Source organism: Cynara cardunculus (genome assembly GCF_001531365.2).
Source record: "Cynara cardunculus var. scolymus isolate 2C chromosome LG 13, CcrdV1, whole genome shotgun sequence".
Classification (NCBI taxonomy): Eukaryota; Viridiplantae; Streptophyta; class Magnoliopsida; order Asterales; family Asteraceae; genus Cynara; species Cynara cardunculus.
The window spans coordinates 13,519,863-13,539,158 of record NC_037540.1 but is presented as its reverse complement, the minus strand read 5'-3'; the positions used below and the strand labels follow the sequence as shown (position 1 = coordinate 13,539,158).

The following is a 19,296-nucleotide window of genomic DNA, read 5'->3' as shown; positions in this document are numbered from 1 at the left end:
CATATTATAACATCGACTGAGATAAAGAATAAAATGAAATCTTAAAATCATGATGTATCTCGCTGCATTGCGCGAATATGCTTCTAGTATCAATATATACTTTTTAAATTTTTATGATATCTTCATATTTATATTTTATTTAAAAATAAAAATATTATTGTTTTCTCAAAACCATATAAAATTATATTATAATATCAACTAAGATAAAAAAATTAATAAAACAAAACATTAAAATCGAGATATATCTCGATGGATCATGCGAGCACCATACTAATAAATAAGAATAAAATTACTCTTGATTTTTTTTACGTTAATTATTTTAAAAAAACAAAGAAACGCAAGAGATATCCGTAACATCCATTCTATCCCCACCGGCGAACAACTCTCCAAATCCGCCCCCACCATCTCTCTGTCAATCAAGCTCACAACAATGACGGATGGTGATTATCTTATCAAGGAGGAAGAACCTTCCAACAATCACTGGGAAGATCTCCTCCGTAGGATGTTACCGGCCGGCGCTCCGTTACCGGACGAAGATCAACTCGATTACTCCATTTCCGTCCAATACCAACCCCCCACCCATCCTTACCAATCCCTTTCCGGAAACACCAATCCCGTACCCATCATCAAGAGTTCAACATTCACCAAACCCCGAAAAATTCCTCAACATAATCACAAGTATAGTACTGCTACTACCAATTTGGCTGCTTCTGTTGTCAGTCTCGTTTCCGACACCGGAGAAGATGAAGTTTCTGATGTCGTCAGTTTCGACACTACCCAAGAAGAAGAAGATGAACACGAAGATAATAATGGTGGCGAGGATAACAACGATAATGCGTTATCTACGAGTGTTACTGCTTCGCCAGTCGTGGAAACTGGTAAGATTAAGAAGAAGAAGAAGAAGAACATTTGTAGCAGGTGTTTGAAAGGTAACAGGTTGAGAGAAAAGGAAGATTGCATCGTCTGCGATGCGAGATATTGTAGCAACTGTTTGCTAAAGGCAATGGGATCGATGCCTGAAGGGCGGAAGTGTGTGGGTTGTATTGGGCAACCTATTCGTGAATCAAGAAGGCAGACTCTTGGCAAATGTTCCAGGATGTTGTCCAAGGTTTGTAGCCCTTTGGAGGTCAGACAGATAATGATGGCTGAAAAAGAATGCTCTGCAAATCAGCTTCGTCCAGAGCAGCTTGTTGTTAATGGCAGACAGTTGCAGCAGGAGGATATGGATGAGCTTTTGGGTTGCCCTGTTCCTCCATTGAAGTTGAAACCCGGAAGCTATTGGTATGATAAGGATTCTGGACTTTGGGGGCAGGTAAGATATGGGTATAGAGTTCTGAATTTGGTTTCTTGATATCTTTGTTATAATGGTAATGTGATTAAAACTTTATGAGAGTTTTCAGGAAGGGGAGAAGCCTGATAGGATCATAAGTTCAAAATTGAATGTGGGCGGTAAGCTTCAGGTGGATGCAAGCAATGGAAACACACAAGTTTACATCAATGGTCGTCAAATCACAAAAGTTGAGCTCAGATTTCTGAAGGTATATGATTAGCACTCAAATTCAATCATTAAGTGAACAACATCAGAATTTGGAATAAGAACCCCACTAAAATACAAAAGCTAAGAGCTCAATCTTGACCCCTAAATTATTTGGTCATTTCAGTAGTTGTTCATTGCACAATGATTCAATGATTGATTTTGCATTTCAGCTGGCAAAGGTTCAATGTCCACAAGGGACACATTTCTGGCTCTATGATGATGGATCATATGAGGAAGAGGGTCAAAATAATATTAAAGGGAACATTTGGGGAAAGGTTCTTCACTTAGTTTCTCATTAATGTATCTTCTTACTCTATCGAGTCTGCCATTTATTTTTTGTGATAGTTAGCCGGGACTTAACTGGTTGAAACTGTGTTTTATTGGTAGATAGGCGTCGACTCGGTTCATTTGTTCATTGTTCTGTTTGCCTGTGCCGCATGAACATTCCCATGGGTCGAACAATGACCCTAGTACATTCTTAAGTAAGTCTATGCCTCAGAATTTGGAGCATGGAAGAGTTCAGAAGCTTATGCTTTTTGGGTTGGAAGGATCTGGGACAAGCACTGTTTTCAAGCAGGTATCAACATGCTTCTTGACTTCTTTGTTATTGGTTTCAATACTCCCCAAATGGAGCTTTGCTTTGGAAACCTATGAATAATTTGCTCCTTTCCCATGATTCTTTCTGAAATCTGTGTCTGTCTTGTACTGTTTTGCCTATATTGCGACAAATACTCTTTTCTTCTTCATTGATGTTGTTTGGCGTAACTTGTACTTAATGCATCTTTCTATGTAATAAATTATGTTACTCCATTAAGTACCCACTTTCTGCTGACAACTAAATGGGGCTATGAGTGATAGATGTTATCATATCTCAGTTAGGGGCTGTTTTTGGTTGGCTTTACATCAAGTCCTGAATGGATAAAGTTGTCTGTGTGGGTAATCTGTTTGTATAGGTTGAGGAGGTTTTTGTTTGGGAGGGTTTTTTTATAGATGGAAGGAGCGTGTTCTTTAATTGGGAGGGACAGTTTTGGAAAAAAAAAACTTGGCTTTCTGCATAGAACTCCCCCTAGAAGCTTACTGAATAAGCCAATTTCCATATCATTAAGCCACTACCAAATAGTCATGTATAGCTGACTGAATAAGCTTTGAGTCCCATTAAGCTCATTAAGATGCTAACTAACAAGCCCTTAGTTTCATAAGTATTTGGTGGTTTATTCATGACCAAACCTAGGGTTTCTTGTTGTAGAAATTTGATGTCTTTCTTTAAGTAACGAAACGAACCCAGTAAATCCACGCAGACGTAGGGTGGGGTAGGATCTACGTAGACCTTTCCTCTACCCCAAGGGGTGGAGATGTTGTTTATGTGAAAGACCCGCTTGCAAAACAAAAAAGGAAACAAGAGAACAAGCTACATGTTGGGAACCTAGATACAACACCTCGGATGCCTTTTCTCAAGTAAGTTCCAATTTTCATTCATAATTTTGTTTTTTCACCATAAGGTTGGGACTTGGGAACCTATGATACAACATCTTTACATCTAACCAAGTGCAAAGATATCATACGAGTCTTCGCAACCAATAGTTTGTGAGTTTGAGTCTTTTTAGAAGAATGAGAGTGCAAGTTTGTTGACCTTTTAAAAACAAATCTTCACAATTAGCTTTTAGTTCATTGCATAATTCATAATCTGAATGCACTTAACTCAAACAGCACATTGGATGTCAACCACGATCATCTTAATATCAATAGAAGGTTTTTGAAGTTCAAAACTGTCCATATTGGTCCTATGTTATATTTTCAGTGCATGGATGTATTCGGAATGAAGATCTCACTCATACTAACACAACTATAGCTCATATATTAATTGCTTCATGGGTTTATAGTCTTTTGGTACGTGGAAAGCCTTTCTAATCATGCCCTATTTGCACCATTGATTGTATGCATGGCTATGTCCAAAATGAAAGAAGTCATATGGCTGCTTTAGCAACAGTTTTTTTTTTTTTGCTGAACTTTACAGGACCAAAACATTAATCTGTACTGATTAGGATTTAAACGAGCTGAGCCAATATGCATATCATTTGATCAACCCACTTTACTGGATGCAAATCAGACAAGCTCTTGTGATTTACAAACCGATCCACCATGTTCGATCTCAATAACACCGATTGCTTGACATATTTAAGCACAAAAACCGATGAACAACAATGATGGTGTTTCCTCAAATGAAACATGGGAATTCTTGTGGAAAAGGTTTTTGTTAGTGTGCTTGGATGATGGTTGATGATGGTTGGTAGAAAGTTGGGAAGGGTGGGGGGGGGGGGGGGGGGGGGGTAGTGCTGGGGAGCTGGCATGTAGATTAGCCGGGTCCTAAGATAGATTGGATAGCTTTCTTTTCTTGTGCTAGCCTATGTTTTTGTGATGGCGTTTGCTTTTAACTAGACTTAGGGGCTGTTTACCTAAATGCTTACCCGGTAAGTGTTTAACATTAGGAGTCAACATTATAATTTATTTTATTGGGTAAGATTGTAGTATATCAAAACGTATCCTATACAACAATTTACTTGGTAAGCGCTTACCCGGGTAAGAGTCGTCATCCTCACTTACCAGGTAAGACTCTCCATCCTTATCATCGCTCTTACTGGGTAAGATTCTTGGCCCTTGCCATGTTCATCCGGTGAGAAAAATATACCCGGTAAGTACTTACCGGGTAAGCGTTTAGTAAACGGCCTCTTAGTTCTTCTTTCCATTTCTCGGCGTATCTTTCTTTCTGGTCTCTTGGTCTTTACTTTCGTTTTCTTTTCCTTTTTTTCAAATTCTTCATACTCTATTATTGCTCACACTTTTCACAAACGAGGGATCTTCATGAAACAACCGCTTGACTCCTGCATACATTCCACCCCTAAACCCCCACTCCAGGTGGGATATACCCGGTTCGTTTGGTTTGGTTTGGTTTGGTTTTGTTTGGTTAATTTGCATCTAATTAAGGTATTTTCAAGGCAAAAGTTATTTTGCATCTGAAGTCCTTATTCAAAAACAAAGACCAGTATCGAACAACATTGATTTATTTAGATATAGTGAGTTCCGGTTGAGTCGAGTTTCATAGTTAAGTTGCCAACCATATACCCCTAGTGAAGGCTAGTGGTTTTTGTGAAGACCATATAAACTATAACTTCTTTTACGACTACAGCAGTGTACTGGTAATATCTTACTGTATTATGATAATTCTTTTTAATTTAACAATAATATTCGACCATGGGATTCAGAAAATAGAAGTGAATTCAACTATCAGGTGATATAAATTTGTTTCAATAATGCTTATAGGCCCAATCCAAAAGATCTAAAAGACAAACTTTGCAAGTATGTAGTAGCTACAGATAGATACATGATTACTTGATAATGTCTCAGTCCAACCCTTAAGGCTGGCTAAATTGAGTCCAAAACGTCCTGTCGTTGAGCCAACTCTTTAGCGTTCATGATCAACCAATTGTAACAAATTATGATTGTATAGAGCAATAAGAAATGGTTTTCCTATTACACTAACTGATTCATGTTGAAGATTAATATTGGAAAACTGGATCTCTTTGTTGGAAAATTTGTAGCATAATCGACTTGTTTTCAAAGTAGGACCTTATTTGGCCCAACTAGTGAAAAAAATGCTGTTTTTTACATTGCCAATAATTTGTTTTACCAATTGTTTGTGCAAGATATTGTTTTATATACATGTTATTTAGAATATCACAGATTAATGGTATGCATATGAAGGGCCATTCCCAACAAACATCAAGGACTAGCCTTCTATTCTACGTTAGTATGTTCATCATCTTTTCCTTATTTTGGGTCTTTGATACTCCCTCCGTACCAAAATAAGTGTCCGCGTTTCTATATAAGTTTGTCCTAAAATACGTGTCCGCTTTTCTGTTGATCTCAGTCGGATCTATAAGAGTTTATACTTTATAGGTAACAATTTGTAAAAAGGGGATGAATACAAACACAACAACTTTCACTTTTAAAAATCTTTTTATTGATAAAGAAAATCAATACAGATTTTTACAGATTGTTTGTGGAAAAGATAAGATATAGAACTTATCTAAACAATCAAAGAAACACACAAGTTACAAAAAGCAAGAAAGAAAAGACTTGCTAAAAGAAAAGGTTAAGAGGTCTTGTGCTCTTCACTGGTTAGAGTGGTTGTGAGATAGGGAAGTATCTTCTTGGGTAATATGATCTTCAAGGCAAGGAAGCTTGGATAGAGATAGGGAAGATAACTGAGAAGGAAGAACTTCTTAGCTATTTATACCCATTGCATTAAATGCAATTCAGAAGGTACAAAGCACGTGACAAGCTTCTAGAAGTAAGCTTGTCCTTTGTTGCAGATATACAGGCTTTTGGCCGTATATCAAAAGTAGTCTTTCACAAAGTAGGTAAGCATGCTTGGAGACAATAGAGTGACTCCGTACAGTACTTTACTTTGAGAGGTATGGGTTTGTCCTTTGTGGGTAGAAAGACAAGACAAAAACTAATCTTGTTCAACAAGATTCATTTGATCGTTGACACTGGAATAACACTAAGGTTCCTTCAGTGTTCGCTGAATCTTGAGTAGATTTCACACTTGTGTAGACGAGCTTGTTATCACTGAAAACCGTATCAGATCACGAACTTGTTTGTCTCTGTCTTCAGCTTTATCTTCGATATCGCTGAAGGTTCTGTGGTGTGAGTTTTGTCTTCCTGAAGAATATTTGTCTCTGAGAGAATTACAATAATTGTTCATCGATCAATGAACAGACTCAGTGATGATAGCTGAAGCTGAATACAGAGATAATGCACTTCGTAAGATAAAAAGGATCATCATTAAATTACTGAGAGAGTGAATCAACAATTTCTATTTAAGTTTGTCCCAAAATATTCTAAAATAGGTAGTCATAATTTACTAAATTTCCAATTCTACCCTTAATGCGCTAATATTTATCTGATAGAGATGGAAACACGGTATCCATTAAAAAATTTATTAAGGGAAAAATTGTCATTCATTTAACTAAAAGGTGTAATACATATACGTTCATAAAATTGTGTGTGTTTTTATTGTGGACATTGGTTTTGGGAGTGAGGGAGTTATATAAATTGCTCATTTGCAGGTGAGGTTTTTATATGGAGACAAGTTCTCCCCTGAGGAATTGCAGAATCTGAAGCTTATGATACAAAGTAACATGTACAGATATGTTAGTGTCTTGCTTGAGGGGCGAGAGCGTTTTGAAGAGGAAGCGTTGATGGAAGAAAAACCATCTTTTTCAGGCAATCAAGACTCTGTTCAAGGTATAAACTCCAAACCCACAAAATTGTGAACTTTGTGGTTTTTTATTATATATTCCAACTCTTTGCTTCCATACTTGAATATTGTATTTATAATGCCATCTAGTTTTGCTCGGCTTTGGTTCTATACTTTCGGCACTTGCATTTCTTTCTGGTGCGTTTGGTACACGGGACAAGATAGAACAAAAACTTTGGTGTCCACCATGTTTAGTTTGATATTAGATTGGAGAAGACATTTTTGTCCCACTAAAAAAGAGTTGGAACAAAAATAAGAGAGATAGGACAAGATTGGTAAATTACTAAACTACCAAATTCAAATTAAAACCCTAAAAACTTTCACTCTTGTTCATCCAGTTCAGTCCCTGCGGGTGCGTTTGCGTCCAGACAGGACAATTCGGAACAGAACAGAACAACTGTTCAGCGTTTGGTAAGACAGAACTGGATAGAACAAAACAAGTAAAATGACCAATTTACCCGTAATGAGTTGTTTATATATTTTTATTAGTTTATGTAATTTATTAAATTATAATAAAATAATTATTTCTTATAACAAATTATATCGTTAGATAGTTTTCGTCAAAACAATTAAAATGACACAAAAATAAAAAGTTCATTTAGTTTCCAATTTTTATCTTATCTCTTTTCTAAATTATTTTTTATTATTAATATATAATAAATTAATAAAAAAAGAAACCGTATAAAAATAATATTTTGAGGACAGTAAAATGAAAGTTTAAAAAAGCATGAAATACAATAAATTAAAATTAAAGAATGAATAAAATGTACAAAAGATACCTATTTGATGTTTTAGAAGAGAATTAAGTTCTATTTTGAGGTTATATTGGTAAAATATAAGTTCCACCTTGTTCCATCGGGTAGAACAGGCTTGTTCCACTTTGTTCATGTTTGTTTCACATAAAAGTCCTGCCAAACATGGAACAAGGATCCATGTTCTGTTTTGTTCTGTCTTGTCCAGTGTACCAAACGCACCCTTCAGGATCCCATGATGCATGACTAATCTTGTGCAGGTGGTTCAAAACTTGACAGAAGTACACGATGTGTCTACTCCCTTAACCCAAAATTTAAGCATTTTTCTGATTGGTTATTGGATATATTGACGATGGGGGATTTTGACAATTACTTTCCTGCTGCAACTCGCGAGTATGCTCCTCTAGTAGATGAAATTTGGAAGGATCCCGCTATTCAAGAAACTTACAAGCGAAGGCACGAGCTGCATCATCTTCCGGATGTTGTCAAATATTTTCTGGATCAGGTATTCTTTTTGTTAGTCTCATTTGGGCTCTATGATAACCCTTCTTTTGAGTTTTTTCTTTGAAGTATGTAATATTTATATACGGCAAATACTCGCAAACACTCTTGAGTTAAAAACCCTTGGCCTCCTACGAGGCTGGGCTCTACCGCTAACCCGGATACCATTGGGCCAAAGACCCTTCGATTCTTTCTTTATGTTTCATAGCTGCTGCTTAGATCAATCATTTTTTATGTGCAGGCTATTGAGTTATCAAGCAATGATTATGAACCATCAGAGAAGGACATTTTATACGCTGAAGGAGTAACTCCCAGCAACGGTCTTTCCTATCTGGATTTCTCGTTCAATGATCGCAGCCCCATGTCTGAAATACATGATGAAAACGGTCCATCTCCTTTGGTCAAGTAAGTTCCCCAAATTTGGCAAACCAGATAAAATGATCACTGAAGTTCCATCGGTCATACCTCGGATTATTTTAGTGAACCAAACTAAACGAGCACAGTATATTCCGCTTGGAGGTGGGGCTTGCGGTGGGATGTACGCAGACTTTACCTCTACCTCTATCATTGAAGTGTAACAATCATGTGTTTAGATTCTTACAACCATCCCAATTACCCCCTTTTGTCCGATTCTTATTCGTGTGATGTTCTAAAACCTTCATTTTGGTACCTCGGCTATGACATCTCAAACATTTAGGTACGTGGTTTACAACTTTGGTCTAGATGTTTGAAATGTCACGTCTGAGGTACCAAAATGAAGGTTTTGAAAGTACGCTACACAAAATACGAATCGAAATACGTTGCATTTTCTTGCAAATTGTAAGAATGGGCAATTTTGAACAAAAAGTTCAAACATGATTTTCTACATTTTCATAGTTTGTCCAAAATTTGTTATTATTATGAACTATCTTATTTTCCTTTTGCCTTTTCACAAGAATGTCACTTGGTTTGTATCAAAAACACGAAGCACAACGGTTAGAAAATGAACCATTTTCTCGCTTTCCTCCTTTTAATCGCCGATTGTTTCCCTAGGTACCAGCTAATCCGCATGAGCACAAAGGGAAAACCATTCGACACTTGCAAATGGCTAGACATGTTTGAAGACGCACGGGTGGTCGTATTCTGCATCGCGTTAAGCGACTACGACCAGGTGTGGTCCCACGGTGGCAATGGCATCATGGAAAACAAGATGTTAGCGAACCGAGATTCATTCTCGAGCCTAGCAAGACAACCATGTTTTGCAGACACCCCATTTGTACTCATCCTGAACAAATACGACATCTTTGAGGACAAAATCAGTCGAATCCCATTGACCGTTTGCGAATGGTTCAGTGGGTTCGGACCCTTGAAACCGCAACACAAGCAGCAGTCACTGGCTAACCAGGCTTACTATTATGTGGCCATGAAGTTCAAAGAGCTCTATGGGTCCATAACTGGTAGGAAGCTTTTTGTATGCCAAAGTGTGGGTAGGGAAAGTGGGTCTGTGGAAGAGGCATTGAAGTATATTAGAGAAGTGATTAGATGGGATGAAGAAAGGGAAGAAGATGTTTATGGGATTAATGTTGATGGGGATGATGACTCATTATACACCACTCAATTTGAGTGTAGATAATCAAGTAGAAAATATGAATGATTTTATGATATTTTTTAATGGGATTTTGAGATGGTCTTTTGGTTGCATATTCATGTTGGTTATGAATTTTTTTTTTAAACTGGATATCCAACCCGTCATGCGAGCCGACTAATCCCAGGACAACCATCTGCACTGCATTTGACTTTCGAAGCCACAAGGGAATTTTTATTCATTTCAACCTGAAACTCCCGACACTTTTGACCTTTAGAGCCAAATTCAAATCAATCAAACACCACCCTTGTGGTTGTTATGAAGTTCAATGATGTGATTTTAAAAAATCAAAGGGCAAAAACCAAGAGAAGTTGGAAATTGAAGTTAATAAATAGGAAACCACCATTCATTCAATCAAAAGTAAGGACCAGATAAAATACCAAACAACATAATAATACCATTCCAATCAACAAGTTTTTTAAGTTGGCAAAGGAAATACAGCAAGTGAACGACAGCAGCAATGCAATTTCCAATCAATCAGCAGTAAAACATGACACGCTTGACGTTCTCCTTGAGAGCGGGAAGGGGTCTAACAGCAGCAGCATTTGGCATCGGCACACGAGTGCTCCTTACCCCCATCCCCATTCCACGTCCGCTCGTCATCGACCCACTGTCTGATGTATCTGGCTCCATGTAAAACCGTGCACGAAACGCAGCCAGATGAGCATAGTATGCCGGTGGTACTGTCATCAAACACCAAACATAATTTCTTTATGGTTATTTTTCACTCACTTGACCATTATTAACAACTATTACAAAACAAACATTCTACTTACCAATGGACACAGAACGAGTGCACCTTGCATATCTGTCAACATAAATCAAAACTAGTTTATCAGGACAATCTCATATTAGAAAAAAACATCAGAATTTAAATCATATATAAGAGAAAAAGGAAGATGTCATACGTGTAACAAAGGTTGTTTGTGAGTGACTGCAGAGCATCAGCTGCAAACTTGTTCTCATCCCACAACACATGGTAATGGGCAGGACGGCTCGTACCCTGTTCAACCATCATCGTCATAATCATAACCCCAAACTCATATTGAACATCATAATAATATGCTTATATATGTACTCAACATACTTGAATCCCAGCATGGCTGCACAAGTAGAAATCAAACTCTGTCGGATGACATATCTTTGAATCAACAACCGTCCCTGCACATTGCAAATAATTTGGCAACCAAGTATACACTAATGCCAAATGATCACTACAAATCGAATTGAATACCTGGCAGTATGTTTCCACTCCTGTCGATAGAATTACGATCATTATGATTATTAGCAAATAATCTTGTGTGGTGACGTTTTTGTACAACCACAAATGTTACAGGGGGCTGATAATTTGGCTCCAAGGATGCACATGCCTGATGAAGGTTTAAAAAGCGATATCATTGAGTACAGTAGTAATAACTAGATTACGACTGGATTTACAGAAAAAATTCCACATATAAATAAATACCTTACGAATTGCATCAAGTTCATAAAGTAAAACTTGATAGAACTGACCCTCACTCACTCCATCCCTACATGGCATCATCTGAAATGTGAGCACCAATTGAAGCCCCTACAACTACATTCACAAAGTATACTGCTTGAAGATCGAATACCTGTAGAAAATAATGCGTTGTGGCTTTTGCCCAGTTGCTCGCCGGAAAGATATCAGGAGTTCCCTATTTTTGCATTCCATAAAAACAAATAATCATTATACTAAAAGAATTACAAACCACAAGATAGGAAGATGGACAGAAGAGCATACTTAATCATGCCACCAGACATTTTGCCTCTATTTGGGTCTTGCCACTCCTTGAATAGATCTTGGATGAGTTCTTGACGGTGGGCTTGTGCACAAACCAACCCAGCATATTTTGTAATCTCAGGCCAATCTTGAGAAGCAACAACCTACATACATGCAGTTTAACCAAGAGTTATCATCATTAATAAAAATCTACACGATGGAAAATGTGTTGTAACTTACAGCTGCAATAGATGGGCTTGAATCTTCCCCAGGGTGCGGGTGAGTAACATCAGCACCGAAGATGATGGTAGGAACATCACTAACATTAGGAATTCGCCTTGAAATTGCATCAAGAAGAACTGTATTCCTTCCTCCAACCTTAACATTGATTTTTAAAGCCACATTTGCAAGGTATTGCTTACTCATCTTAAACACATGTTTCGTCAAACAGCACTGAGAAACAATGCCAAGATCAGTCTCACAGATTCGTTTCAGGTCACCTGCACAAAAAATAGAATAAAAAACATAAAACATAAACTTCATCAACAAAAAGAACTTTTCCGCAAAATCTAATACCATAAAGAGAGCCATTGTTGTCTGGCAGAATGACTATGAGCAGATCAAGTTCCTTTTTATGGGGTCGGAGCCTTGTCATGGCATCATGGAAACGAGCTTTCAACACTCTTTCCACCTGATCAGGACGACCACTAAGTGGGGGAAGCACAGGTTCAGGATTAAATGCCTGCATAAACAATGTAAAATAGTAATAAAATGTATTAACCCAAAAGACATTTGAATTGCAGATGATCAGAAAGTGGAGAGTTCTTGACATACCATGCCGGATATGTTACACATTTGGGCAAGCTCTTGGCAGAAAGTATGAGCAATATTATCTTGCACATTGCGAGCAAAATTTATGCAGATCCAGCTTGCTACTCTGCCACCATTGACCATTTTCTGCAACAAATTTTAAGCACAAGAAGTTTGTGTCTCTTAAACAAATTATTTCTAAGAGGGTAATTACATAAGCCTCCTCATACTTGCAACAGCACTAGCAAGAAACACAAACTATATCATAAACCAACCAATAAAAGGTGACAAATGAAGATAACTAAAAACAAAACTTTCAATAGCCAACAACTTCAGAAATGGCATAACAAAGAAAGTGACAAACTAAGATGAAGCATCTATGTTTTTACATCACATAAAGAATACATGCTATTCCCTCGTACAAAAATAAATGATAAATTGACCCTTAATAATGGACGGAGTAATGAATATCTCTATCACGTAATTAAGGGTAGATTTGGAAAGTAGGTATTTACTTTTGAAAATGGACATTTATATGGGACAAACTAAAATAAAAATGCAGACACTCAGAGGGAGCAGTAGGTAAGGATGAAAATATTGAGAAGTACAGCTACCTTATTCATCATATTCCATTGACCTACTTGAGGCAGACAGTCCTTTTCACGGCCTGTGTCATGGTATTTGAGCTACAAAAAGTAAAATGAGATGTTAGAAGATATACTTTTTTTTTGAATAAAAGTTAGAAGGTATACTTAAAAGTCAATAAAGAGAATGAGATTAAAATTCACCCAAGGAGGAGGCAATATCCTAGCTTCAACAGAGGCTAGCTTCTGACTAATTTTTATCCCAAACTCCTTTGCATAAGGATCTTGACCGTAAGCATTGTGAGTGACAGTCTGCAGAAGCATGAGACATGCAAAATGAATAGTAGCCAACCAACCAAGTAGACAAATATGCAATATATAGTGGCGTCTCAATAGTAAACAAACTAATAAGAGGTGTATCTTGGACATCTGTCTATATATCCAGATACCTACCCTTTTAAATAAAGGCATTTAAAACAGTTATCCAGAAAAAAACTTTAATTTATCGAAATGGAACAACAAAGCATCAGCACGGTCATAAATCACAAAAGTGAAGAAATGAAAAATGTTTGCAACTTCCAAATCCAAAAAAATCCATGTACAGAAGGCACAGTGCAGCAAATATTCTAAAAAGGTTTATTAACACAAGCATAACCTTAAGGATATCCATCTCTCTCTGCTGAGGACGCTGACAGGTGACTTTGAGTAGGGCTGTAATTTGTCTCTCATTTAGCCTCTTTGAATACCGCTGCCCCTCAACAATCTTGCAGACCTGACGATTCAAACATTAGACTGCATCTCAAGATAAACCATCAAAGGAGAAAAAGATGAGGTTATTTAAGAACCTCCATAGGCAGATAATTAGGTCTCTGAGTATTTCCAACTTGCAGGCATGGCCATTGTATGTGGACGATCGTAAATCCATAAGTCTCACGGAAGTACTCAACCACAGATTTCATTGTACCTCTTTCATCCACTGGAAAACTGATGTTTGAAAAAATGAACTGTCATAGCTCACAACATAATCAAATTAAATACAGGTCAAAACTGTTGCAAACCAGCTACTAATACTTACTTGAGCTCTCGTGTTGCCTGAGATGTTAACCCAGATATGCGATACTTCCGACGCATATTTCCACGGTGTGTTACTTCGACCTTGACTCCTCTCAGTGCCTTCTTTATCTAATGAGTAACACATAAAATCCAGCTCAATTTTATCAAACGACATAAAATGCTCAACTGAAGCAGGTAAGCAATGCTAATTAGTAAATGTTTGACACAAAATATATTCAAACAACATAAACTGTCAATTTCTGATCATGCTAGTCGGCTAATAATAAAACTACACCAGAACAACAATCTATATTCCAGAAAAGCTATTGAATACAGTTTTTTCCATATTAATCCATGTTGATGGGTGATGAAAAAGTTTCCCATGCAGCCAAATGAGCTATTTTTCCAAATAACTGTGGTAACACTAAATCCTGTTTTCATTTAAATATCAACCATCTTTTGCAAATTTAAATATACAGGCATAATTTATTATCAGCTAATCTAGAAGCAAATATGGTAATGTCGATTTATCTTTTAGCAAAATTAGTTATCAAAATTGTGAAGGGCATAGAGCCATTTCTTAAAGATGCATTTACTTGACAAACCACTACACATGGAACCATGAACCATCACAAAGCATCAATATCATCTGGATGAAGAATCTAACCTTCACCCGATCAGCATCAGATAATGGTCTTGACGAAACATCCCTACTCAGGAGCTGAGTGACAAAGTCAATCACAGGCAGTGGCTCAATGAAGGCAGTTGAGGACATATCTGCAGGTACAACAATGACAAGCTGATTGGGAGAAAACAATGAAAAGCCTAAAATAATTCAGTTACAACAATGCAACAAGTACCAGATATTAACTTAAACATAGACAACTTGACTGATTAGTTTTCTGTCTTTCAGAATTGACTTCTATTTCTAATTTTTCCTAAAAATATCTACTCAAGCCCAGACCTCAGTTTTCTTCTTGTAATAACCATCACATCATTTGACCATTTAGTGAACATAAATCACTTCACACCAACTCTTAGCAATATCAAAGCCAAACTAGAAGGCAATTACTACCTATATATGCCCAATATTTGACCCATAAAGAGGCTTGTGGACTGTTTTTTGCAATATTGTGCCAGTGTATCTCACACATCAATGTAATAAGACAAAAAGATTTGAGGTGATGCAAGTTTTGATGTACCAAAAAAGGCACAGCCTCAGATGCATGGCAAAAACCAGAAATTAAACAATCAATCTAGGAAATAACTTGAACCAAATGATTAACACGTTATGGAAATCAAACTGAATGATCAAAGAATAGCTTTGCGCAAGTCATGACATGTAAATAAAGGTCATATTTGAAGGAAGATTGTAATTTACTGAAACTTTCATATATCCTGGTGAGATAAGAAGACCCTGCAAACCAATCAATAGGACCAAAAAACATACGAACCAATATTGAGGGACAGTCCCATCTGAGTAGGACGTATGCTCTGATAAAAACCACGCCAACTTTCCAACCCTTCACCCAATGGTTGCCTTCGACCCAGATTAGGGGAATAGAACGAACGGCCCACTGGCGAATATCTACATAAGATCCAACATCAACAATTAGATACAACATAAAATATATTTGAAAATATCAACAAAAAACTGCATCTAGGCTTATCATCCTTACCGGTTAGTAGGCAATTCCCGAAGAACAATATCCAGAACCTGAAGCGCTTCTTGGGGAGCATCTGCCTGCCTTCCTTGTAAAAACATGCCTAGGTGATGCAAGTCAGCACGTGAAGCCAGCTTGATTGCAACTTTGAAGTCCCTGTCTCTCCTGAATTAAGAATGACAAAAAGATTTTTAACATAGACCAGCCACTACATATAGGTGAGCAAAAGCAACTAAATTAATCAAGTTGCAAGACCTGGCACTGCCTGATCCATCATCTTCATCAAGCAGAGTAATTTTAAACTCTCTTGAGACAAAAGGGAGAGGACCTGCAGTATACAGACTCTTTCGTCCATCATATGCAGGAAGCCGCTTCCCAAGATGAGAATCCTTGTACAGTTTCACCAGCTGTGCCATCACAGCCCGATTCACACCACAAGAAGTCACTTCAGGCACAATAGTAACCTACTCCATCACAAAGAGTAACATTCAGGCGTAGAGATACAAGATAAACATGAGAGAGTTTGAAATAACAAACCACCTCAAAAACTCACATCATACTGGTGCAAATCCTTGTCAGGCAATTCAGCAAAAAAATGGTTGGCCTTAACAATGCACCTTGTTCCTGAGCTACCTTTTCCAGGGCGTAAAGGAAACCTCATTGATTTGCTAGAAGCAGGTGCAGCCTGGACGGGATCATCTTGCTGGGTAGAGAGCTGTTTAAGCTGACCCGCTACCTCATCCACAGGCTGATTAGTAGATGAACCCGAAGAAGACTCCGCATGAACCACTTCAGTAGCTAGTTTTCCATACAGAATAGGTTGCATTGTGACCCCGGGTTGCTGGGGTGCCTGTGTTGCTTGGTGCAGCTCGGGAGTTGATGTCCTAGAAGGTCCACCAGCATACACAGGTCCAGAACCCCCATGCAAATCACCTCCCATGCCACCACCATGCTGAGATGGTGCAGTTCCTCTAGGAGGCTGCTGTTGTTGAGACCCTCGCCCCTGCTGGGGTTGATCAAGTGGTCCACCAGGATACTGCTGGGGAGCCACACCACCACGTTGTGGTCCACCAACACCAGGACCTCCCCTTGGACCCCAGCCTCTTCCTCCTTGAGGTTGTCCAATCTGACCCTGATAAGGACCCTGTGCTCCTTGACCACCTCGCCCTCGACCTTGATAGCCACCTTGTGGCTGCTGCTGCTGCTGTTGTGCTGGTGGCCGTTGGGCACCGGTGCCTCGCCCAGTATTGGCTTCCTGAGGCTCAGAACTCTCTCCTGCACCAGGAATTTCAGTTCTCCTCTTCCTCACCATGATGACAACTAGATGAGGGAAAACATCACTCAGTTTAAGAATAATATTATAAAGTTCACTTGGAAGCCAAAGAATACCAAACCTAGAATAGCACATTAAAGAACTCTTATGCATGTTTCTCATAAAACATCAAACACTAGCATACCCCAAAACGCTTATTGTCTAATATCATAGAATATACACATTTGAGAATGCTAACCATAGCACATGTCGACTTTACAAATCCCAAGTCAGAATCATCAAAAAGAATCTCGAAACAGAAGAAAGCTAATAGAGTTCACAAGATCAAAAGCATGTTGCATGACATGGCCGATTGAAAAATAAATAAATAAAAACATGCATTGTATGAATAATAGTCCACAACCACAGTTTATGTAATTTTCACAGAATCTAAAACAAGAGAGAGAGAGAGAGGGAGATAATATATCATGTTACGCTCTTACACTTGATACCCCCGTCAGACGCAAAGATGCAATGAATCCTGTACAAAACCTTTAGTAAAACACAAAAACAAAAATAATCAAAAAGAAAACGAGAATATAAATGATTGAGTACATAATACTAAAACAGAATCACTCTCGAACCTGCAAATCGCGCTTCAAAAAACCACTCAAGCAACTTAAATCAAAAAGAACTCTGAAGAAAACAAGCAAAATTCCAAACAAAAACCCTAACTACGAAAGACCAAAAAGGTAAAGAAAACCCTAAAAACACCAAACAGAATTCGTAATTTAGCACAATGGAAAGTAATGAAAACGATATAAGCACATAAACGTAGAGATCGATGCAGATCGGAGTTGAAATACACCATGAAACACGAAATAGTACAGATCTAACCACATGATCACCACTAAAAGAGTATTAACCTAAAGTTGATCACCATTTTTGTACCTGAAAATTTATCGGGAACACTATACCGGTTTCCGTTCACCTGAGAAGCGCAAAGAGGATCGATTTCAATCTCCAAAAAGGGGTATTTTTCTTGAGGAAACCGTTTTTTAAAGCAGTTTGCAGTTCTCTTTTGCACTTCTGTTCTGTGTAGCGAAAACCCCAGCAAGATTCCAAACCCGTCTCCTACTTAAGGGTGTGGCAGGTAATAGAAAATGACAAGTCACTTTGGAATTCGGAACCGTCAAACTCCGTTTGGTGTTGGAATAGGATGAGATGGAGTTCGACAAAACGTGATATGGTCAAACTAACAAAGGTTTCCTTGTCTAAATACCTTCCTGGTAATTGTTTAATGTTATGCGTAAACATTATAATTTATTTTATTGGATAAGGTTGAAATATATCAAAATATATCATATGTAACAATTTATTTGATAAATGTTTATTTAGATAAGAGTCGTCACATTCACTTACCAGGTAAGACTTTCAATCTTTATCATCGTTTTTATCGGATAAGATTATTGACTCTTGTTATGTTCATCCCGTAAAAAAAATTACCCGATAAATATTTAGCTGGTAAACGTTTAGTAAACGGTTAAGTTACAAATTAAAATTAATTGTACCTGATAAAAAAATAGTTTATAAACTAGTTGAAAAATATAAAATAATATATTAATAAATTAATTAAAATTATAATATAATTAAAATAAATTATTAATAATATAATATATTAATTAATAAAAGTTTGATTTAATTATGCCATCGTTGTTTAGATTTATATAATCAGAGACCTAATCAAATAAGGATTAATTAGTTTGTGGTAACTGTGAGATCTGATTTCAACCACAAATCAATAGACAAATTAGAAAATTTATAATTTTGATAATTTTGAATTAAAATTTTAATGCAATGACATTTTAGGTATTTTAAAACTCTCCTCTCCTCTCTTCCCTCATCCGGCCACCGTTCTCTGGTGATACCACAATGGTATCACAATGTATCATATATGTGCTTGGGTATCATGCTGAGGTCGTTTGTGTGGTCGATCGGAGATGTAACACAATGGTATCACAATGCATCTTATATATGCTTGGGTATCACACTGTGTCTTTTGTTTAACAGAGTCAATATTTTTAGGTATCATAGTGGTATCACCGGAGGACGGTGGCCAAAGGACGGAGGACGGAGAGAGAAGAGATGAGAGAGGAGAGAAAATACATAAAATGACCTTGCATTAAAATTTTAATTCAAAATTACCAAAATTATAAATTTTCTAATTTATATATTGATTTATGGTTGAAATTGGATCTCACGGTTACTACAAACTAGTCAATTCTTCCTTGAATGGGTCCCAATATAATCAAATCTAAATTCTATAAAAAAAAAGTTATATTGAATGTCTTGATTTTAAATAAGTATATATAATATCTTACAGTTTCTTCAAAAATAGAAATTTTGGAATTTTTTAAATAAGTATATATAATATTATTAATTATACATGTAAATGTTG

General features: G+C 37.2%; 2 protein-coding genes across 2 annotated transcripts; one reads left to right on the top strand and one right to left on the bottom strand.

Moving 5' to 3' along the window:
* Positions 1–430: 430 nt before the first annotated feature.
* LOC112524793 (extra-large guanine nucleotide-binding protein 3-like) lies at positions 431–9,777 on the top strand. The gene is made up of 8 exons (XM_025134746.1): positions 431–1,312; positions 1,401–1,538; positions 1,708–1,812; positions 1,929–2,114; positions 6,667–6,844; positions 7,870–8,114; positions 8,352–8,515; positions 9,143–9,777. Exons 1-8 carry the CDS (start codon positions 431–433, stop codon positions 9,720–9,722), a joined length of 2,478 nt encoding a protein of 825 aa, XP_024990514.1. The 3' UTR covers positions 9,723–9,777.
* Positions 9,778–10,043: 266 nt separating this feature from the next.
* LOC112524224 (protein argonaute 1-like) lies at positions 10,044–17,932 on the bottom strand. Its single transcript, XM_025133958.1, has 22 exons — positions 17,790–17,932; positions 16,140–16,906; positions 15,842–16,050; positions 15,602–15,751; positions 15,377–15,510; positions 14,590–14,699; positions 13,945–14,051; positions 13,715–13,853; positions 13,525–13,641; positions 13,074–13,181; positions 12,900–12,971; positions 12,310–12,432; positions 12,052–12,217; positions 11,716–11,975; positions 11,497–11,639; positions 11,348–11,410; positions 11,200–11,263; positions 10,969–11,104; positions 10,822–10,895; positions 10,643–10,737; positions 10,511–10,542; positions 10,044–10,417 (listed from the first exon to the last, which is right to left on the bottom strand). The coding sequence occupies exons 2-22, from the start codon at positions 16,896–16,898 to the stop codon at positions 10,212–10,214; spliced, it is 3,267 nt and encodes a 1,088-aa protein (XP_024989726.1). The 5' UTR covers positions 16,899–16,906; positions 17,790–17,932; the 3' UTR covers positions 10,044–10,211.
* Between the last annotated feature and the right edge of the window lie 1,364 nt (positions 17,933–19,296).